At 37.2% G+C, this 24,620-nt stretch overlaps 1 protein-coding gene across 11 annotated transcripts in view; it reads left to right on the top strand.

The window, feature by feature from the left end:
• Positions 1 to 24,620, top strand: part of TBC1D5 (TBC1 domain family member 5) — a 283,840-nt gene that overhangs the window by 231,768 nt on the left and 27,452 nt on the right. For 3 of the 11 annotated variants that reach the window (XM_015853783.3, XM_015853784.3, XM_085538431.1), the window contains 4 exons: positions 2,926 to 3,173; positions 7,118 to 7,180; positions 12,922 to 13,082; positions 24,309 to 24,341. In XM_015853783.3, coding sequence (XP_015709269.2) covers positions 2,926 to 3,173; positions 7,118 to 7,180; positions 12,922 to 13,082; positions 24,309 to 24,341 — 505 coding nt within the window. The remainder of the gene's footprint in view (positions 1 to 2,925; positions 3,174 to 7,117; positions 7,181 to 12,921; positions 13,083 to 24,308; positions 24,342 to 24,620) is intronic. The other 8 variants (XM_085538429.1, XM_015853786.3, XM_085538427.1 and 5 more) reach the window with 3 other exon arrangements.

Genomic DNA, 24,620 nt, shown 5'->3' on the forward strand with positions numbered 1-24,620 from the left:
GTTTATTGTTTTTGTTAGTGCATTATCTCAATAAGTCTCTTTGAAACTAGTTGAGAAATCCAAACTCACCTCTTATCTACATGTATGTAAAAGCAGCAAGTCAAACAGCTTAGAAGGAAAACATATTTTTTGTCAAGGAAACCTTTTTCTTTTTGTTTTTTTTTTAAGCAACGAGCTGCTGGGCACAAATACACAGGGAGATAAACCTTAAAGTCTTCATAATCTCAACATTTTATTCTATTCAGTTTGCTTCTTTACAAAAGCTTTGTCTCATGCATCCATGGACCATCAGGATTCCAATGACACAGTCAATTCAAAGCATCCAGTGGCTTTGTTGCTTGAGTAGACTCTCAGAAAGAAAGATTTTCTTCTATTAAATACCAGTGTGCAAGTTAGCATTTTTTTAATTGATTGTGAACACTCCAGACTAACAGGCGAAAGAAACCTAGGACTCACTGTACCAGTAATTATCTTCTTTCAAAGGTGATAGTTCAGATGAGTTAGTTATATGTATCTCCTTAATTTTGTGAACAGTTTGAACAGACCAAGGGGGAAAACAGCCAGATATACTGATGGTAGGGTTCAGAATTTCAAAGATTTTACTGGCATGGCCCCTGAAATTGGTGATGTAATTAAACTAATTGCAGACAACTCATATTTGCTTGATATCTGCTAAAGCAGCATTTGATCTTTATTCTTCCCCTTTCACAGCTACAGCCTGTGTTTTCTTTCTGGAATGAAGAAATCATTAAACAAAAATCCCTGTGCTGACTCTTCTGATGCCACATGTATGTCAAGGAATTGAGAAAATCCTTTGTTACTTCTTTAATTGTCCCTGCATAGTTACATGCAAGTGGTGGAACATCCCTGGAGGTGTTCAAGAGACATGTAGATGTGGCATTGAGGGATGTGGTTTGGTGGGCATGGCGGTGATAGGTTGATAGTTGTACTTGACGTTAGAGGTCTTTTTCAGTCTGAATGCTTCTATATTCTGATTAATAACCAGTTCTGATAGGCACTATCAGAGAAAAAGAAATAGTAATAATAAACAGTATAGCATGTCTTTTTTAAAAAAATCATTTGAAATATTCAGTTTGCTTTTGAAACCGTTTGGGACTCACACAGTATCACAGTATCACAGTCTCGTGCGGGTTGGAAGGGACCCTAGAGATCATCGAGTCCAACCCCCGGGGTTCGAGCCTCCTGTGTAGCAGAGCGGCACTTCTACTACTTGCACCACAGGGGGGATTGGAACCCGGGCCTCCGGTGTTGCAAAGCAGCTCTCCTACCACTGTGCCACTGGAGGCACGTTCTATAACTCTGCGAATACCCTTTTTTACTTAAACTTATCGGTTACTCTGAGGTGACTACAGAAAGTCTTTTTGTAATATTAGCAATAGTAAAATAGGGAGATACGGAAACATCCTGCAATCAGTAGCCAGAAATCATTTCAGTTGCCGTAAATTGGGAAGCAGCATCAGGAGAGATGGAAGAGTTACAGGAGACAAACTTTGATCCCCTTTTTGTTTCAGTTTCACTTCTACTCCTGAAAAGTGCAACACATTTTTTCTTTGTCACCAGTATACGACAAGATGGCCCCATCTCTTGATTCTACGAGCTCACATAATTTCTCCTGTTTTTTCTCATTTTAATCTTTATTCTTAGTCTAAACAATGCAGCTGTTCCTATTTTTTATGTTTAGTATGTGTATGTGTGATCATACTGTGTATTTGAAAAACACATATATATGGAGACAAATAGGGAAATTATATAAGAAAAAGCAAAATTACTTTTTCAGGTGTGTGCACAAGTACAAATCACCTATATTAATTTATCTGTAATTCATTTTTAATTAAATTTCCCCAAAACATTCTGAACTGCTTTTTTTCCCAGTACAATGATTGTGAAGTCCTTAATTGAATGTATATCTTCAACTGTTTTAAACCCAGCTATTTATATCACTGGTGTGTAGCTCAGTAAAATAAAACTTCAGGAGTGGAAAGGTCTCTGTGACTGTGATATATTTCTGTACAGGGCATTTCAAGAATTAATTATATAAAACAGAAAAATACTGTGAAAAGCAGTGGCTTTACTGATCTCTGGGTTATGTGAACACTTCCACTGGGAATTAGAAGCTGCTTTGCCTCTTTATTTTAGACAGATTAAATTGGTAATTTCCTCATTCTTGATGTTGGATGTAACTGATGTGAATTAAATATCCACTGTAATTACAAATAAAAGGTAACAGTGATAAGGATTCTGACCCAGTACATGTTAATCTTGAAGCCATTCTTCAGCCAAAACCACTTTTGTAATCAGGATTCCCTTTACAAAGCACTTGTCTAGAAATGTCTGGCATAAGCAGAGGGTGACACTGGAGCAAAATTCAGCTAGCTTTGCCAATCTAAAATGCAGTGTGGTGGTAGTTTTGTTTGTTGAAAGGATTGATTAAGTTTTGGATATTTAAAACATTTAAGAAAATTTAATCTAACATAAATAAATATAGTAGTCTTGGAATAAAAAGTGTGAAAAGCCACAGTTTTCTGATGTTTCTGATGCTTCAGAGTATAGATCACTTGTTGACACTTTTTCATTTTTATTTTTTTTGATGTAAGTAACCAAATTAAGGAAAGTGGAACAACTTGCCTTGTTTAGGTTTAGCCTGTGTTTTTTCTGCTACTGAATTTGTCTGCTACCAGTTGGGAACAACCTGCACCATGTTCTACCTGTGAGTCCTGTGCATGTTTCACAGTAAAACACACTGATTGTGATGCTCAACATTAGGATTACCTTGGCTCCATTTTGGGAAACAATGTGTGCATTCCTACACAGAATCACAGAATCATAGATTTGCTTGGTTGGAAAAGACCTTAAGGATCATCAAATCCAACTGCAACCTAACCATTTGTCTTATTCTCCTTTCAGTGCCAGTGCTAAGGCTGCCCCACTGAACATCAACAAAGTCTCCAACAGCTTACTGAACTTTGGCCGAAAGCTGATAGCTCCAGCCATGGCTTCAGGTAGCACTTCAGGCCCTGCTGCTGGGGCAGGCAGCTTTCCTCCAACAACAGGGCCTACCCGTGGGACAGCAGAAGCCCCCCACTACCACCAGCACCAGGCACAGCAGCAAAGAATGATGAAATCGGAAAGCATGCCAGTCCAGCTGGGCAAAGGTAACAGCAGAAAATGTGGTAGTGCTACAGCAGAAGTCCTTTTATTGATGCAATAAGTTTGTATCTGGAGGGATTAGAGGAGGCAGAATTTTGTTAAACAGGATATTTGCAATGTAGCATAGATATTACAACAAGAAGGTGAAATTACTAGGAAGTTCTGAACCTTTAGCAAATATTAACAAATTATTTGAGACATACCAGCAAAGTCTAGTGTTGTTGTAAACATTAGCTATCTTCCTATACATTCATTTTCCAGTCTTTTAAATGCACCATAATTCAACTGCAAGACTAATTTCATATCTTTTTTTTTCAGGTTATTGGCACAAATCCCATGCATAACAATATTAGCTAAATATGAGTGCAGGATGCTAGATCAATTACAGAGTAATTCTTAACAAACAAAATCTTATTCCCTTTAGGAGTTAGGGAGCTTATTTCAGAAGCTACTTGAACAATGACATGTATTTGCCTTTTAATAATTTGTGATGCCCCCATGCACTTTCTCGGTTTGATAAATACTACTTTTTTGGAGCCTTTTTTTATATTTCTCAAGGACAGTTTATTTGAACAACAAAGTCAGTGAGCTCAGCTTTGGTAGATATTTTCTGTGGTCTGCTGGGCTCAAGGCATATTTCTGCTTTTCATCTTCAAACAGCCTGTGGCAGTATGGTCTTTGAAAGGAATGTGTAGACTTATGTGTCTGCTGTTTCTGCTTGTAGCTCATAATAAGCAATGGTTATAAGTTTGAGGGCTGTCCAAGGTGCTGACTGCCCTGAACCATTGCATAATTTTTACCAGATTTGGAAGTGTACGAGTGCACTTCCATGGCTCAGACTGAGGTTCATTCTCAATCCCATGTCACCCTTTTTCTTCAAAGTTGGTCCTTTCATGACACATCACATTCCCAGGAGATGCTGAGAGAACAGCGTTTGGAGGTACAACTTTTCTCCCAAAGCAGAGAGGTGCAAGCAGTTAAGTAAAGGCTACTACAGCAGCTTGGGAAAATTCAGACTTGTAGCTTCTCTCAGAACCCTAGAACCATTTCCAAAATTGCTCCAGCACAGGTTTTGGAAGTGCAAATATGAAAGTGAAGTGTGGTAATTTCTCTGCTGTTCAGTAACCTCATTTGATTTGTATTTAGAAATGTTGTGTATGCTCCTGTATGAATCCTTCATGCAAACTCTGCTTACATTAATGAAAGGAAAATTAGGTCTAGAAAGAAATTGTTTGCACAGTTCTGGACAGGTTCTTATGTTTGCTTTAAAATAAAAATAAAAATAAAAATAAAAATAAAAATAAAAAATGAAAAATAAAAAAAATTCGTAGTAACATTATCACATACCTGACCTTATACCATTTCAGTTGAAAACTGATCCTCAGGTGGTGATTTTCTTTTGCTTGCTTTAAAGAAAAAAAAAAAAAGTAAAATTTGACGCAGCTTATAGAAGTAGAAACACTTGTAGCTTAATACTGACTTAGCCAATATTGGGTGGCCTTGTTTGTGCTTGCATATAGTAACTACTTTGCTAAGTAGTCAAGAAACTGACTTGACGCTTTCCATATATCTGAATAAAAATTGTAGTTAGACTTTGGTGGTTGTCCTGCACAAACTGCACACTTACTTCTGTATAGGTAGTATATCCATATTTGGTGCAACACTTGAGATGTAATTTAAAGGCAGCAAAATTTAAATAATACTTTTCTAATCAGTTGCGGTGACAGTGAGTTTTATCTTATGTATTAGCACCATGTTTGTTGTTTCAGATCAATTATCATTACGTTGCCTGTAGTTAGACAGAAATTTTGAATGATGGCAGCCAACTACAAATGCTGACACACAGCACATAGTGTCCTCTCTATCATGTCTTAGAAGTCAGTTTTTTACATTTTTGCAAGATGATGGTGTCTTTACCTCCAGGAAAGTGCTGTGGGCAGTGGGTCCGCAGTGGGCAAGGGCACTTCTCATCAGCTCTGAGCAAAGTGCTTCAGGGGGAAGGGGTTAGGACAGAAAAACCCTTATTCTCTTCCTCCTGTTTGTGTCAAAGTACCTTCTGCATTTCTATCAAACTGAATTCTGCTCTAGCTGTTGGATTTCTCAATGCTGGTTGATGTGGTTTGTAACTATGAGGCTCCTAAGTTACTGACAAACTGTATCTAACTTCCTGGTGTTCCCATTCATCACTACGTTTTCAGCTCATCTTAGACTTCTGGAGCTTAGTCATTTAGCTAAGGTAGGCAGAGGCAAGCATTTTGCATTTAAATTGATAGTCATCTGTACTTCCAGTCAGTGTACTACTCATAGATGCTGAGTGGGACAGCATAACCAAAAGACCAAAGCACTGTGAGTCTGACAGGGATCAAGTCAGTAGAGGAAGTTATCTTTTTTTTTCTCGTTATATTAGCTCTTTCCAGCTTTGAATGCTCATGTAGTGTTGATAATTTCAATTAATACATAGAGTGCTGTGAATTTGAAGATATTAAGTTCAGTGCCTAATCTACTTTGTTTGAATTGTGAAGAAGTCATCAGTGACAAAATGTCTTGAAGGATGGCAAAATAATCCTACTCCAGCTTTTACAGCTGTGCTTTGGCACTGATAGCACTCACTCCTGTCACAGAGCTACAGCAGTGATGGATGTCACTCACACATCCATGAGTGTTGTGCTCTGTGTGAGGGATGGGTGTTTTATATCATCAATAAGAACTGGTTTTTGTTCCAAAGTTTTTACACTTGTTGAGTTTATTTAAGAAAAACATGCATGTGATTCAGAGACTGTACATGGAAAAACAGTAGACAGACAAAAAAAAAAAAATCCTAATTGCAAGCCTGTAATTCCAGATGAGTCTTCAACATTACAAGTCACAATTGAATGAAATATCCAGACACCTAATTGGAAAATCAGTTCCTTCTAATAATATATTAATCCCATTCAGTCTGTCCTCAGCACAGGAGCCTGGGTGTCATTACTGATTACTTCTGTGAGGCAGCCTGCTAATACAAAAGTGATTAAAATATTCTATTTATCCTACACAGTGAAAGAATTCATAGGCACAAAGGTTAAATTAAAATCTAGAGTTCATTGAATTGTCAGCTGAGTTCCTGGTCTTGAGAGGCAAACCCAGTGATAATGAAAAAAACTGAGAAGAAAAAAAAGCAAAATTGTTGCCTTTGGTGTTTTACCAGATTCTTAAGCATTCAGAAACTGTGTAATCTTTGCCTACCAAATGGTAATGTGCTGCCGGAAAAGAAGAAGAAAAAAAAAAAACAAAAAACATGGAAAGAAAGAAAGAAAAAAAGTCTTCCACTTCTTCCCTCACTGTGCAAGATAGATTTCCTTCCAGGTCCTTTCTCTGTGAAACCCAAAAGGCATTTCATTTGAGTGCCACTTTATCACAAGGACACATTAGAGGACCAATCTAAAGATATTCTGCCAAAACTCTGATCAGCTATTTGAAGCATTTCTAGTCTTCTTCTATTTGTTTTTACGAGTTGATACTTCTGAGGAATTTGTTGCAGCATGAACAGAATTGCCACAGTCACCTAATATGCCCTAAAGAAATGATCTCCATCTTTAGAACTAACAAACTAGAAAATGACTGTGCTTTTCCTGAAGGAATAAAAAAGAAGTTGTCTGTACTGATAGCAGAACTCAAAATAAATAAATAAATAAATAAATTGAAATAAGATGCTGTATTAAAAAAATGTTTTGTCTTTTTTACATTTGGAAAAAAAAAAAATTTAAAAAAAACCTGCATATCCTCAGGTAATGATAAAATTTTTCAGACAGTGTGAACATGATACTCCCCAATCAGCTTTTCTACAGGCAGTGTATAATGCAGCAACTGTTCAAATGTGCCATGGGATTTTGCTATAACATCCCAGCGGATGCCGCCAAGCCCTGATTCAGACTGGAGTCCCACACTAACGTGTCTCTTTGCTCGGCAGGCGATGCCCCCAGCGGCGATGCTGCACTGCCCAGCCCTGCGCAGAACCCCACTGCGCTCCCAGGTACGGACCTGCAGCAGCATCCCGGGCTGAATCCTGTGGGATCCCTGGGACGCTCCATCCGTGCTGTCTCCATCCACCTTCACTGCCATTGTCTATCCACCGAGTGGCACTGTTGTGTAGAAATTAAAACAGCAGCTCTGCTTCATCTGTCTCGGTGCTACGAGTGGCTCACATTCCCCATTCAAGTCTTGCTTTGTATTTTGTGGTCCATCCCACACTTCGTCATGGGGGGCAATGTGGCCATCAGTTTTTGTTTTAGCTGTGTCACTTTCCTGTTGTTCTGTTCGAGGCGGTATTTTGAGCCAAACACTGCTATTAATGCCATTAACCAAAGAGAAGCTTACTGGGCTTGCTGAAAAATAATAGATTTGAATAGAGAAATCAGACACATGTGTCTGATGAGGTGGTTTGAATAAGTGTTAGAAATGCTGGAAGGCTTTGTTCCCATTTCAACATTTAAATAAAAAAAAAAAAAAAAAAAAAAAAAAAACACCCACTAATTTATCTGAAGTTTAGAAGTTTTATAGAGCTCATTATTTTTGCAAATTTTCATATCCTACATCCTGACTGTGGCAAATGCAGAGTAATAGATGAGCAGTTCTGAATAGTTTTGAATTATAGATTTTGCCTTACTTCTGTTCTTCTTGCTAACTTTGACCTTCATTCTCCTTATAACTATGAAGGCAATTCTTTTCCTCTTTCCAGAGAGCAAACCATTGGTTTTGTATGCCATTCATGCACATCTTCTTTGATTCTTCTTATGTTTTCTTATACCTATGGAGGCAGAAGCCTGCAAAGTTCATGGTAATCTCCCTTCTAACTAACCTCAAACTTAGTAAGCTTGCTTTTCTTTCATCATAAGTCTTCCCCACTCCTTTTGTTATCTCCTTTCCACTTTATTACAGATACTTATTATGGGTCACATTATATTTAAACTTTTCCTCTCCTTTTCAAGATACTGCACTTCTCCATACCTGCTGCCCTGCTGACAATACAATGCTACCACATCTGTGTATTTTACAAATGGTTTTGAATCAGTGTGTCTGTGACCCCAGTATCAGGCACAGTGATATTCAGCAACAGGCAAGTAGGGAGCTGGTTTGAAGACAGCACGTGGAGGTTGCACTGCCCCTTTTTGCCCCTAGAAGGATATGAATAAGGATGCACAAGGCCCTGTGCATCATTACAGTGAAGTATTTATGGACTTTTGCATACATATATATATTTTAGGATGTCTTATGCAATAATATGTTCTGACCATTGCTATCAGAGGTCCTTAGCTTTTGCTTCTGTATTCCTTATAAGCATTTCTTTGATTTTTCTTTTTTTTTTCTTTGATTTTCATTCTTGTGGTTTCTTCAATCTGATTCATTTTGCCTTTAAGACCTTCTGGTATATGTCTATGTAGGCAGAGATTAGAACTCTTCTCTCTAGTCTTTTAAGGAGGCATAATGCATTTATCTGTGATCATTAGAATAAGCATAAGAAAATGAGAGGTATGATGAAGTGATTTTCTCAGTTTGCTGACTGAGCTGCTAAAGAAGAATGAGATGTGTTTGGTTTGTTACTAAATGTAGTTTGTTGTTTCACATTATATATCTGGCTGTATACTGAGGGCAAGTGTTCTGCTCTGATTTGCTTTCTTTACTGAAGAACACTCCAAAACTCTCTCAAATAATGGTGAGATGATGGCACAAGTTGACTTTATATCGTACATTCAAACTTACTCAATACCTTAAGAACTGGTGCATGCATAATACATGTTTGGAAGCATTGTGGTGACTTCAGTCAGCTGTCCCTGCTGTAGCTCCACTAAGATTCGGTGATGGGAGAATCATAGACAGCTTTCTTTTTGGACTAAGGAAAGTAGTTGCAATTGGTATGAATTGTCTTTCAGCTTTCTTCTTATTTCATAAGCTTGATTACCCCTCTGAATTTTAGAAAAGCCCCTTACAATGCAGGAACTCTGCCTCATGACTAGTGACACACTCTTATTCTTCGTACACACTATTCTTTCTCTTGTGAAATTACTAATCACATCCCCTGAATAATCCATGACAGTGTAGTTCACATGGTTGGAGTCAGCTTAAAAAATTAAGTTTCCTGATTATAATTGTCTCTGATCTGTTTACTCACACAGCAGAGTCAAATTAGAACCCCATGCTTTCTTCTTACCTTCCATTTGGTATAAAACATGCAGGAAAGTAATTTTATCTATTCTGTTTTACTGTATCTCCATCTTAGCTTCATTGCATCTAGTGTTGCATTTATTTTTGTCTGTTTTATATTTTATAGTCAGTAAAAACTCTTGCTATTAGCTGAACAAATACCCTCCTGCAACAGCTTTTTCTTCCACAAAATCTCAACCATATGTATTTCTTCTCTTGTTTGGTTATGCAAGTAGGTGCATACTCCATTTCTCTAAACTGTGATCCATTCTTGAAATGAAGCTGTTTAATAAACAGTATTTACCACAAGAATAGTTCTCTGTCTTTTAAATTTGGAACTTGTTAACTTAGAACTGGAAGACTGAATATAAAAAAAGTTCTTACAAGGCATTTTTTCCATCATTTTACCAAGCTGCACTGTATCATGTGCATGAGATCAAGTGTATTTAAAGCATCCATCTCTTCATAATATCTGTAAAATTGTATCGCATCATCTGCTTATTGTAGATGAATTGGGTTAAGCACAGGCCAAGAAATGGAGATGTAAGTTAAATAATTATATTGCTGTCTTTAATTTTTTTTTTTTCATTTTTAATCTTAATTTTATGTGAAAGCTATCTTCTTATTAACAAGATAGGAAAAAGAAACCATTTAGTCTAATTTATACATAAGCAAATATTATTAAATTGTACTTTATACATCTTCTAGGGTTTCTGGTACATGATATGTGACTAGAAGAAGGTCAGAGAAGCAGCAGAAAAAATGCAATTTAAAGAAGAATAAGGAATGAAAAAATGTGGAAAAAGGAAGTCCTACAGTACCCAAAGGGACAGTGTAAGAAAGAAGGGGATAGACTCTTTAGGAGAGTCTTTTGTGACTGGACAAGGGATATGATTTCAAACTAAAACAGAGGAGATTTGGATTGGATATGAGGATGAAGTTTTAAACAGTGACAATGATGAGGCACTGGAACAGATTGCCCAGAGAGGTGGCAGAAGTCCCATCCCTAGAGGCATTCAAGATCAGGTTGAATGGGGCTCAGAGCAACCTGATCAAGTTGTAGACATCCCTGTTCACTGCAGGAGAGTTGGACTGGATGACCTTTAAAGATCCCTTCCAACTCAAATGATTCTTTGATTCTATGAAGTCACAGAAGTAGAAAAGGCGAAGCAAAAGGATGTGAAGAGGAGGAAGAGGCAATCAGAGCAGCGTCCTTAGGAGAAGCAGAATATAAAATGTAGGAGAGTTGTGGGAGAGAAGAGCAAAATAAGGCAATCAAGGATGAGGGAAAAAATAAGGAACAGTTTATATGGCAGTTGTCTTCAAGAAAGCTTGAAGAATATTAAACTCAGGTCCCTTTTTCTCTTTTGTCCTTTCTGGTCTGTTTTGTCACATGGGAAGTTTTATCCTTTGCAAGTTCATTCTGTTAGTCTCCTTGTTAGGATGACATTTTAAATAGATCTGTACTTTTTCTCTTTAGAAAATGTGAATTGCTGGTTTCATGTGGCTGTGGCTGTGCAGTATGTGTCATGTAGGGCAAATGCTGCAGAGTTCCTGGCTCAGACTGTGTCTCCACCCTGCAGGTGGCCATGGTACTGCTGGCATGCACACCACTTTGAGGGCAGACACTGTTCTGAAGCTTAAATAACTGAATAATGTTAAAATGTATGAGTAGCTCCTCCTAGTTGTTACCCTTAATTTAAACTGTCTGAACTCAACATAACTGGTCTCCTTTTGTTTCTAAATCTGAGTTTGTGTGTTTTCTATGCCTTTTCTTTCATTTCTTTGTTTTTAGTGTCTTTATATTACTTCAGAATTTATCATGGGAGAAGAACGTAGTGTATAATGGAGTGGAGACTTACTCATTCCAGAAAGGAAATTAGTGTTGCATTTTCAGAATGGCTCATGTACCTACAATGACAAAAAGTGTACCAAAATACACACAGAGTACACTGGGAGGTCTGTGTGTTAATAAATGGCATCTCTGAGAGTAAAACTGGTTTGTGTGGAAGCAGATCAGTAAGGAAGGATGGAACTCTTTGGAATTTGATTGTGGTCTTGCAGAGGAGATAAATTTGCACCTCTAGCATCTGAATGATTACATCTGGTGGATTGTTCTTGAAGCTATAAGAGGAAGCGTGAAAAACACACAAATTTGAAAACTTTTTGTGGGCGTCAACTGGAAGAAATGGTCTTTGTCATAAACTGCCTGATCATGTACGTCAATACAGCATCATGGTGAAACAGCACAAGGATGTACCCAAGTGTCCTCACTACAACAGTGAGACAACACTAGATTCTCTAGAAAGTGAGCTTCATAAAAATATATCAGGTGAAAATGCCCTTTAAATTTGAGGCAGGAGAATTTATATCCTTTCCCAAACAAAACTTATGTTCCTTCCTGTTGCAAGTCTAGAAATTGTCATCCTGTTATTAAATGTTAAATCCATTCTTGTAATCCAGTGTTCTTGTTCTCAGTTTTCTTTGTCAAGTTTTATAGTGTATTTATTGAGACACAAAGATTTTCCTTTGCAGAGTTGATGAGGTGAGATTTTTTTCATTATGATGTGTACTTTTGCTCGTTATGGACATTCAGAATCTCCTCAGTCTGTGTGTATTATCAAATATGTATTGGGAGAGTATTTATATCCATATATCTATATATATATGGATATATAGATATATTTATTTATAGATATATATATATTTAGATAAATATATAGATAGATAGATGTAGAGCATATATACAAGAGATGCTCAAAAAGTAGTACCTTCTATTTTATTATGATGGCCCACAAAATTAGATGTTAATCATAGTGGTATGGCAGTAGAGAACGAACCTTCCCACCATTATGATGTTACATGTTGTTGCCATGCAACAGATGGCAGCAGGGGGGCAGTCTGACAGAGAGGCATCTGACATGGAAGTGTGTATGGAGCAAAGGTGTGTTACTGAATTCCTCCAAAAAATTGTACCCACTGACATTCATTGATGCTTGCTGAATGTTTCTGGACACCAAATAGTGGGTGTGAGCACAACGAGGTGATGGTGCATTTCAGCAGTGGCGAAAGCAACAGTGTGTCACTTACACTGGTGCATATTTTTACAAGTGCAGCACATAGGCTTTTGTTCATCTTTGGCAAAAATGCAGTGCTAATGGTGGATACTGTGTTGTAAGAATAGTGCACTGTATCTGAAAATTTGCGCTATCACATAGCGTTAATGTGCTCTTTGTATGTGTTGTAGTTTCCAGGGATATAAATAGGAGGCATTACTTTCAGAGCAGCCTGCGTATGTACTATGTATTGTGTGTATGTACAATGTATTGTGCATATGTATATATACCTATATTTAGGTTAAGATTTGTGTTTTTCTCTCAGACAAAAATAAGTTCTGTGTACATCAGAATAGTTCTTCAATTTCAGTGCATGCTGACACGCTTCAACATTTCATTGAGCTCTGAGCTATCTGTGAATCTCAGTGAATATCAGTTGAGTGATGTGTTCCCTGTTTGCAGGGAAAAGAAACAGCCCACTGATTAACTCTCATCTTACTTTATGCTTCTTTTATAGGTCAAAGTTCAAAAATCAGCTCATCTCCGAGCATAGAGAGCTTGCCGGGAGGACGCGAATTTACAGGATCTCCACCATTGTCTGCATCAAAAAAGGATTCATTTTTCAGCACCATCTCCCGTTCTCGTTCCCAAAGCAAGACTATGAGCAGAAAAGAGTCTGTGAGTTCCTTAGCATTTTTAAGCTATTTTAATGTCACACATCAATACATATTACAGCCATCATTTCTCTAGTTCATTAAGCACTTGTACTCGAAAATGTTTCCCTCTGCTCATATTAATGGCAAAAGCAGAAATAAGCTATTTAAACTGTTTCTTTTAAGTAACACCTCCATTGTGGATTCCATCCCATAATCCTACTGGAAATGAAAATGAAATAGTCCAAATCCTCTGAAAAGGAGGGAAGAACTCCTGTTGCTTTGCTTTGCTTTGCTTTGCTTTCTTAGACTTTTGGTGTAGCCTTGAAGTTAATAAACAGTTCAGCAAGGAGCACAAATGCTCAGCAGATCCAAACATGTCCATCTGTTGTCCCTGAAATTCTTTAATACATCAGAGATTTCCCAGTGTCTGTAGCATCTGTAGTCACAGTTTTATTTCTTGCACAGCCCTGATCTTCCATTTGGCCACAAGACAGAATATTTTCAGCCAAGACGAAAAGTACAAATTTTTCATAGGTGTGTTCCAAGGAAATTCTCATCTAATAACAGATATTATAAGAGTACTAATTTAATAAGCCTCATATGCCTTGGAGCCAGAGGATTCTTGTTTATTTTGCATACCAGTTCCCCACTGACGTTCTGCTGATTAAGATCCAGCTATGTAGGTGGAAAAAAGTTGTGTTTTTTTGAGATGACGCCAGTTCTCCATTCCATTTATGCCAGGGTATGTTCATATAATTTCACATTGATTTGAATAAAAATGAATTGTAATAGCAATATTTCCAGACTAGAGCATTCTCTGGATATTCAGAAATCTTAGAAATGGATCTAAATGGAGCACAGAAATCTATCTGAACAACTAACCATTTTCATCTTCAAATAGCAGAATCTTTATTAATCACATCATATTTTTGGTTTGATGTTTGAAATGTTATGATGTAATGCCTAATTTTTCACCACAATTTTCAGCTCTTGTTCACTGAAAGAGTTGTTCATATACTTCAGTAATACCTAAAGAATAGCTGTGCTTTGTGGTTAGTTGACAAGAAGCCTTGTTTGTTTTGCATACATTTAAGACATACCAAACTGAGTTTAAAGCTAAACAAACAGTGTCTTTCTACTTGTCCTCGTGAGATAATGAAAAATAAAAATACCAGTATTCAAATTGTATTTTACACAGTTTAACAAGATCTAAATCCAAATTTTGCTTACAACTTTTATCCCAGCCCGAACTTGGGTTTTTTGCACTGCGCGTTCTCTAATAGAAAACATAGAAAAATTTTCAGGGATATCACTCAGTCAATTTTTGATTTTCAGGTAAATAGTTTCTCTTATTTTAGTCTCTTCTCATGGGTTTTTACAAAATTATTGATTGCAACAGATTTCTAGTCATGATGATATTTTTCAATAGGTTGGTAGTCAAGATAATATGTCATGAGCATTACTTTCCAAAACATTCTTTGAACTGCAGTAATTTACTTTGTTACATTATATGATCAGACAGCTCGAAAAGGTTTTAGGCTGGCAAAATCTATTTCCTCATGTTCTATTTCCTGCTGAGTTTTAATATAGAAATAAGAAATTCACCATAACTCTTAGAGGAAAGGTTTGTTTAAATCTGTTCATGATTCCTGTAAGTTTCATGTTATCTAGTGTTCCATTTAAAGACAACTCCAAAAAGTTCATCCTGAGGTCCCAAAATAGCTGCCTCATAATTGTCCAGTGGTATATTTGTTTCCTTTACAGCTGTTCTCTGGAAGCCCAAAAAAAGAAAAAAAGGGGGAAAAAAAAAAAAAAAAGAAAAAAAATAGAAAGCACAATGGGCTCATATCTTTGTTTTATTTATAAAAACTTGACTTTTTAACATTTGTGTCTAATAATCACTAATAATCTAATAAGAGATTATGTTATTAAGCTCCAGGGAAATTAGCATCATTGGAACATGCCATGCATCGATCACTGTATAAAAATATTAAATGCAGACATTGTATGAAGGAGAATCCAGTTCTCCTTCATCTCTGTACTTTTAATTAATATCCTTCTCAAGGAAAAAGTGAGAATAGAATACATTTTTAAAAAAAATGTCCTTCAATATGGAATTTTAATAGGTGATTTTCACAGACCAGAGAACATTTACTGTGTCAGTGTCAAAGGATGAACAGGAACATCATCATCCCAAGCCGCTCCTGAAGTGTAACCTGTATCACAGGTCCAGATCTGGGCTGCCCTATGTAGGAGTGACATGACGTACTGGAGGGAGTCCAGCAAAGGGCCCCAAAGATGGTAGAGAGTGGAGCATCCCTCCTAAGAGGAAAGGCTGAGATAGCTGAAGCTGTTCTGCCTAAAGAGAAGACTCAGAGGATGACTTCTTAGTATACTTGGAGAAGGGGTTTAAAGAAGACCGAGTCAGACTCCTTGCAGTAGTGCACAGTGTAATGGACCTCTCAAAACTAGGAAGCATTTTACTGTGTGGGTGACTGAGCACTGGCACAGAATGCTCAGAGATTGGAGTATCCTCCTTGGAGATACTCAAAACACTTCTGTAGAGGGGCCTGGACGCCCTGCTTCAAGTGTCACTGCTGGAGCAGGGATTGGACAGACGGACACTGAGGTCCCTGCCAACTTTAACCAGTTTGTGATTCTCAGACAGCAGGAACTGGAATATGACTTATTTAAACTCTTTTTTTCCTAAAGTCTGCCCAACAAGATAGACTTTCTCTGGAATAGTTACAATCAAAACTGATACTCAATTCATTGCCTCCAGGAATGAGATGACTCCATTTCTCGTAAGGACTCTTTAAGTCCTTAAGTACTAGCATTTGCCTTGTATCTGGTCTTCTGTTTTGCTTTTGTTTTTGTTTATTTCTTTTCAAATACAAAGATCAATTGAATGACTTTTTTACTACTGTACACAGAAATAGATGTCCTCTATTTTACTGTACACAGAAATAGATGTCCTCTATTTTATTTAAAGATGGGAACCTATAGTCTCAGAGCTGAATCATAGAAAGGCCTGGGTTGAAAAGGACCCCAAAAATATCTGATTTCAACCCCCCTGTTATGTGCAGGGTCACCAACCACCAGACCAGACTGTCCAGAGCCACATCCAGCCTGGCTTTGAATGTCTGCAGGGATGGGGCATCCACAGTAATATGAGGCCCACTAAAAGTGTTCGGAATTCTGTTTTGTGCTCAGCAGTGAAATGGCTCTCTCTCTCTCTTTATATAGCTTACTGCTTTCTGACACATCGCAGTTTCTGAAACCATTTTGCCATGAACAAAACCAGGAACATACTAATATATAATGCAGACCAGTGCCCATTATCCTCAGGATGGGTTAGTCTTGCTGGAATAAAGTCCTAGAAAATTGCCTGCTTGCTTCCACTTTCAGCAGAGGAAACTGGGTACATTTGTGGTTCTTTTATTTCTGATGATGTTACATTTTCTTGTCCAGCAAACATGAAGGGGAGCTTCTTTTCAGCAAAGAGCAATGCTGATTAGAACTTGATTTCACAAATATGGTTGACGAGTCTCACATTCTGGCAGAAAATTCTGTAAATGGCTTTAAACTAAGAAATATTTCTAAGGAAAATCTGGAGAAGCTTATTTTCTTTACTAAAATAATTTATAAACTTGGTCAATCAGAATCCTCATTTCTTAGCAAAAAAAATAGTCCTGAATAAAAATTTCTGCATCATGCTAGCTTTGATTGCTAGACTTCTTAGTTAAGTCAAATTTGACAACGTACGCTATTGTCCTTACAAGCAGGTAGAAGCAACTGTTACTGTCTGTGATTTACATTGCCAGTTTGACTGATTTGGAGTTAGCTAAGAATGCCCCTGCAGATTAGAAAATTAATCTATGGAATCATTTTCAATTAAGTAGGCATCTGCATTGCTGATTTGGGAGCCTGGTTTAAGTGTATAAGCTTGACAATTCTGCTCAAGTAGAGGTAGTATAAGAAAATAAAAGGGATTAAAGAGGATAGATTTAGGTTGGATATAAGGAAAAGGTGAGGGTGGTGATGCTCTGGGACCCCAGTGTTGTGGTTGATGCCTGTCCCTGGAGACTTTCAAGGTGAGGCTGGATAGGGACTTGGAAAACCTGATCTCTCTGTTGTGTCCCTGTTTATTGCAGGGGAGCTGGACTAAATGCCCTCCAGAAGTCCCTTCCAACTCAAGATTTGATGATTCTGTGATTCTATTCTATAATAATCAAACTAACACGGGACAGCTACACATAAAAACTCATGCATACAAAAGTCTCTTTGAAGAAAAGCGTGCCTTTTGTGCACAGTGATGTATCATGGAGACTCGGGATTCTCATGTATTTTCTCCCTGACATTTTTTAAATCTCTTTAAAAGGCTTCAAGCAAAATATTTGTCTCAGTCCATACTTAATCGTGTTGAATGTTTGTTTGGAAATATAAATGCTATGAGTAAAGGATCCTTTTCAGTTACACATCATAATGTGTGGCCAGAATAAATTAGTGCCTGTGTTTAACAGATAATTGCTTGATCAGTGTGTATCAAGCCTGAAGTTAAAGACGTGATGATTGTTTCTCAGTGGCTTAAGTTTAATGAACTTCAGTGCCTTAACATTTAACAGCAATTAATGCTTTAGGGCACTTGCTTTTGTTATTTTGGTGCGACAGGGCAATCAGACACCTGGAAACTGTAATTTATTTAGTACTTCAGCTTGTCTAATTTTAGAGGTGGATGAGAATAATAGTGAATCAGTGGTGCTGCCAGGTGTCACGTGAGCACAGTTCATAGAAAAACCTCTGAGATGCTTAGGAAGTCTGATGTTTTTCTCCGTTTCCTTCCTCAGGCACTCACAACATGCTGTGACTCAAAAGAGCTGAAAACAATGCGAGGAAAAATAAGCTGCCTTTTTAAGTTTTTATTAGAAATACTCGCATGTTTCATATAATTTTGTAAAAAGACAGCTGTATGCATGAGTGGCAGCTTTGAATTCTAATGCTCCTTATCTTTTCTGGAGTGATTCATTTCAGGGAAAATAAACTGTAGTGTGATAAAAGGAGGAAGTTAATTGTTTAGAAAAAATATATAAATGCTGAATAAACACCCAAGTGGCTCATCTTTCTGTCATAATACGAGCAGTAAGTATGTACACTGTACAGAGCTGTGAGGCCATTAAAAAACACCACTGTAAGCTGTTGTCTTTCCCTGGTACCTGGCTTCAGGTATGTGTGACCATATTAGAGCGACTTCTGCATGGAAGCAAATTAGAATTATGTAATTCGAAGGATGGTAGTAAGAGATTTTTCAATAATTGGAGAGCCCTTTGTGACAGTGAAGGAAGACTTGAAAAATATCAAAATATGGAGTGATCAAGACTACAGGCAGTGTTTACAGGAGGATCAAAGTGACTCAGGAGCCAAGAAATGTGATAATTTACTCCTTTGCAATCATGTTATCAGCAGCTCGGCAGGTACAGGAACTAGCTCTGTGCATGCTCTTTCCACCCATTAATAATGAAGTTAATGTTTTAGCATCCCAGTAGCAAAGAGAAATGCATTTGGGGATTTATGCTGGTGGTTTGAGCTGCCCTTTTTTCCTTTTAAATGGAAATCTCTTCCCTTCATCCCACTCTTCAAAGATAACACCACAAAATTACTGTCCATTTCTGTGAAGATCTCAGAGACCTGTACTGAACTCCCCACAAAAGCACTGCCATCCCTCTATATCAGGCTATTCTTTCAGTTGGCTTGGGGTTTTTGTTTGCCCATTTGTTTGTTTTGACTGGAAATGGTTTCTGTGTTTGGGGAATTTTTTTTCCCACTGTGTAGTGGATTATAGGTATGCACTTAAATTTAGAGTAGTTGGATTCTTATTTTGTCTGTTTGGTTAAATCTTTCCATATAAAAAGAACAGAATTTGTACTTCTTTTGACAAGGTTGTATAAATGTTTTTATTTGTATCTATTTATTGTCACTGCATAACCACTATACTTAAGTTTTACCCTCCTCAGACTTGGAGTTTCTAAATAATAACATCCCAATCTGGCCCGTATTCTGTCTCATGGTAGAAGTCATATCAAAGGTCATATGCATCTAGTCTAGATAAAGAGGAGCTCAGTGGAACTCTTCTGCAACTGATGCCTAAAACAAGTTTAACTGAAGATGAGCTGAACAAAAAGTATACTGTAAGAGTCCTTCATAAAGGACTTTAGGTAAGTTAAACTGAGTTTATTTACATCATTACTGAGACAGCAAAATTAAGAAGCATAATTGCATATGTATATCCTTCTTAATTGGCACCCTCATTCAACCAAATACTTCAGTAACTTTATACTGAAATATGGAACATGAATTTTATTCAAAGTTGACTAACAGTGTATTCATCATTCCATATCCATTCAAGAATAGTTGCAACATTATTTCAGAGAGCTCTGAATTCAGAAAATGTTTTTGTTTTTTTTCCCTCTGCTCACATTTTTCTTACATTTGCCCTAGTCGTCTGTGTGGTCTTAGTGTCAATAAGATGTGATGCCAACCAATAACAGAGGAACTCATTCGACCATGTGTCTATTTATAGGCATTTCCAAGTACTAACTAAATAAATATCTCAATTTTATTATTTATACTGAAATACTGCAGTATGATTAAGTCAACAGATTTAACAGCAGCTCTGACAGAAACGTTTTATCAATATTTATATTCTAAGAGATAATTTCTATTTTCCTAAAGTTCTTTCTGTTGTCCTAACAATTCACTTACCAAATGAAGCATTACAGATTTCCTTGCTGCCCACTCTTCCACAATCAGTTGTGCATGATTTGTTGCATTCCATAGATCTTCCAGCATTTCTTGGATTTTGTTCTTAAACTGTCTCACTGTCATTCCTCAGGGCAGTGCCTGTAGTCACAAGTCCCTCGTGTCCTGTGCTTGCATTTTCTTTCCATCACCAGTTTGGCCTAGGTGAGCATCATTAAGTAAAAGTAACTGTGCTCACATCTAATCATTTCATAGCCCCTTCCACGCAGAAGAAGCTTTCTCTAATCATCAACAAAGCAAATGCCTTATGATTTTTCAGAACACTCTGAAAACTTCCTGCTTTCCACTGGCAACAGTTTGGTTGGTAACATACTGAGGCCATGTCTATAAGACTAACTAATATCACCGTATTGTTTTCATGTCCTCTCCATATGTCTTTCTGTAGCCATCTGTTGTCTCTTGGCTTACTCTGTAAAGTCCTTCAGAATAAGGGTTTTTTATTTATGTTTGTATGGCACCAAGCAGGATGAGATCTTGTTCCTGATGACTATCTGGATGTGTTGCAATTAAATAATACATAAGTTAAGATATAAATTTTTAGAAGTATTTAATTGTTCAGAAATGGTGGTTTCTGGTGTGTCAGCACATGCTGTGTTCTGTGGCTGGCACAGATCATAAATTCTGTAGGTGTCAACCAACATTCAGCTGTCAGGGGTTCAAGATTAGTGAGTTAAATCTTGTATTTAATTATATTTAGTTGTTAGATTGAGGAATTAAAATGAAGTAAATTTTCACGAAATGGAAACAGTAACCACTACATGTTTTCTCAAGGGAAATTTAAATAAAACTGAATGAGAAAGCAATTTATGCTATGCATCTGAATTTTATTTGACATACAAAATTCAAGCAATATCCTAAGGGTATACCTTGTGTATGTTTTATGAATAAGCACTTAAGTACTGGTAAGACACTGAGCAAGTCCCTGGCTTTAGAATTTCTGTCATTTTTGCAGTTATTTTCCTCTAAATGTTTCAATACTTCATCAGAATTGTTTTCTAATTTGCCCTGTCAATTTGCCAAGTGCTCAGGGGTTTACTCTTTATTGCTTTTGCTATGAGTACTGGGAGAGAGGAATGTATGATGGAGCAAATTAAGACAGGAAAAATCCAAAGGCTTACAAAATAATAATAAAAACTAGCTTTCCTTTGCAAATATTTACAGTCTGGAAGGGTTCTCTGGGAGAGTATTCTGGGCAGTACCGCTACATGATTGTTTTCTTACATACTTTTTTCATTGCATTTCACCCTACCCATTACTGACCACCACCAAACCAGTAAAATTAGGCTTTTGTTCCAACACAGTTCTGTCACTCTTTGCATTACATTTTTGATTGCAACACTCTCGATGAGCACCTTAGGTACCTTGAAATAGTCTTAAAGACAGTTTATATTCCATTGCACTTACTTGGTAATGCTGCCAGGCTGATTGAGAGCCGTTTTCACCTGAATGGAATTTTTCCTGAATGTTCAGGGTTGACATATTGAGACATAGGTAATTGTAAGCCATTGATAACAGAGGGTATGCTTTTCCCTGGGTTTCTATATAAATGAGGTAGACAAAACTAATTTTTCTTTCAATTCCTGAATAGTAAGACTGAATGCTTACTGTTAGTATGAAGGAAATATATTACAGACCTGAATTTGTGCATTGATATTTCCAGTTTTCTAGTTCTGTGTTAAGCTACATGTCATGTATTTGGAAGAAAGCTTTCTTAAACTGATAAAAGCAAGGCTGAAAAAGAATGGCTTCTGCCAAAACAATTTTTCTTCAGACCTTGGCTTGTGTAAGATGATAAATTCCAGTGACCTTAATCATTTTTGCAAACCTTATTGCAGCTTGTAAAGCGATGAACTGTAAAAGAGTAGTATTACTCTGTCAAAACTGTAAAACTTGCTGTAATCTGTTCTTGAAGGCGATGACCACTGCCAGTTAGTCATGCCTGTTTTTCTGAAACAGTAAAATTTGTTGAAAAAAATGAGTATGGTGGAAGATCTCATTTGAATCCACAGAGCTCAGGAGGAAAGGAAGGATATAAAAATTTTATCTCCTGAGGCGTCTTCCTAAAGGTGAGAAGATAGATGAAAGGGAAAGTAATAAAAAGGAAAGAAGGAGTTTTGGACAAAATGGAGGCACTAGAAATGTATAGATTTTTAAAAAATAAGGGAGAAATTGCAAATGATTCATCATAAGGAAATCAGTTTGGGGGACAAGAATAAGAAGGAGATGTAACAGTGAAAGCCAGGTTCTGGGTACAGAGAAGGAGAAGGACAATAAGAGAACAGATTCACTCTTACAAGGATAATAGTAAAAAATTGAGTTATTCAAATCAATTCTTCCTTTGATTAGAGATGTAAATGCTATCCTATGCTGCTCTAAATGAGATGGTTTGTGAAATTTACATCAGTGAGGCATCATAGATAGCGTAGTTGCTTTTCATTCTCATGTTAAATTAATTACTGATCATCCACAAAGCTCTAAATCATCAGCAGTGTTGAAGGTGTGGGAAAGTTTTTTGAGATTCTGAGACTAGATTTTGAGAAAAATATGAAGATGTTTTACTGTAAAATAACATCATTTAATTTGCACATCCTATGCAATGATCCCTTTTTTATTTCTATTATTTCCCATTTGAACTTATTTTCTTCTTCATTATACAGCTTGTAACACTTCCATGCTTTATAGGACATTGTTCTCAATAATTTGGCAATGATTTTTTGTTCTGATAGTTATTTAGATTTATTTTTTTTAATTTTGTGGTCAGCTGGTTAAACTTTGAGAGCTGTGACTGAACAAGCTTAAATCACTGTTCGTTTTTCTGGTCCTGCATCTGTTAGATGAGCTGGAAGGTCAGATTCTTAAGGAAGGATGGACCATAGTTTTCCTTTTAACTTACATTCGGTCAGTTCAAAGAATCTATGGGTCTTTGCTCATGTGTAGGAGGGATCAAGTCCTCAATGCTTCTTTGTACACAAAGTAAAAATGGTATCTAGGGAACTCACAGGCTCTGCACATTGTAACACAGAAGTTGGCACTTACAGAAAGGAGCAGTGAGTACCGTCTAGAGAAGAATTGACAGCATCTGCACAATAGCAGCTATAAATTCATTGTTTCATTTATTATTGCCAAAGAATTTGACTTTAAAGTATTGGAAAAAAAAGGTGCTTTCTCTGGAGTGGCTTTTGGTTTTGCTTCTTATCTTTACAAAGTTGTAAAACATTCATAATTTGCAGAACAGTGAAAGATACTGTAAATAGATTGGTTTTAGAAATGTTGATTGAAAGGGACTTTTGCTCGAACTGCTATTTGGAAAAGTACAATCACTGACATTGGATCAAGTCAGTGGCTTTGAATAGGCATTCTTCCAGTGCTGCACTGCTCTCCTAATACAGAATATTTTCCTAATGACCATTTTGAACCATGTCAGAGGCAATTTTTTGGCCATATATATCATCTGCCACTGCAGAGAATTTGTATACATCATCTCTGTAATTCCATATTGTTGCAGCTCCCAGTAGTCATTTTAGTCTCCTATTTGGCACAATAAACAAGCCCAAGACTATCCTCTAGATCCATAACCATCACAGTAGCCCTGTATTGGACCTGTGCCAGTTTCTCAGCAACCTTCTTGAACTGATGCTCTCAGTGAGGCCTGGAGAGCACTGAATAGAGACGAGTACTGACTTTCCTGGATCTGCTGACAACATTCCTCCTAATGTAGCCCAGAGCACTGTTTGCACTAGTTGTGATGTGAGCACTTTGTTAGTTCTCCTTGAGCCCAGCAGATACTGCAGCCTCCATATTCTTTTCAACAGGCCTGAAGCACAGCTAGTTCTTCTGCTATCTTTGCAGGTGCATTGTTTGTTTAGTTGTTTGTTTTTTTCCCAGATGCAGAATTTTGCACTTGTTAAAGTTTCTTGAATAGAAACCTCAAAAGCACATATTTTGCTTAGACCTCCAGTGTCTCATGGTCTCTCTAAATTGAAGTTCTGACCTCATGGCAACTACTCCTCTCACTTCCACATCATCTGGAAACCTACTTGAGCTCAGATTCTGTTTCCTCGTATGATCTGCCAATGAAGATTTTAACCAGTGTCTACATAACAGTCCATGGGTTACTGTGTCCATTTCCAACCTCCAACTGGATGTCATGCCATTGACTCAACAATTTAGCTTGATGAGTCTGACCAGTTTTCAGCCTACCTTTAATCATTTGGTTCAGCCCATACTTCCTCACCTTGCAAGTGATAATGTGTAAACAGTCTGGATAAAGTCAAAATATACTGCATCCACTTCTCTCCATTCATCTGCATGGCCAGTCACTTCATCATACCAAGCAATTGGATGGGCCAAACGTGATTTGCTCTTAGTAAATTCTTGTCAACCTTTCTTGATTGTTGTCTTGTCCTTTTACACGTTGGAAATTGTTTCCAAGAGGACATACTCCACGATTTTTCCAAGGACTAAGGTGAGGCCAACTATTATGCAGTTTCTTAGATCCTCCTTTGTATTTTCTTCAATATGAATATGAAATTAACCTGTCTCCAGTCATCAAGACTGTCCTGTAATCGCAGCGATTTTTCATGAAGCAGACAGGGTGTTAAAGCTACCCCATCATGAGTGTAACTCACATGATCTCAGGTATTTGAACACATTTGACTTATTAAGGTACTCACTAACCTTCCTAACCTGTACATGCAAAGATGTGGGAGTAGATGTTGCCTAAAGTGCTATAGGCAGAAATGGT

Source organism: Coturnix japonica, chromosome 2, assembly GCF_054131305.1.
Source record: "Coturnix japonica strain WE chromosome 2, WE-NBRP24, whole genome shotgun sequence".
Lineage (NCBI taxonomy): Eukaryota > Metazoa > Chordata > Aves > Galliformes > Phasianidae > Coturnix > Coturnix japonica.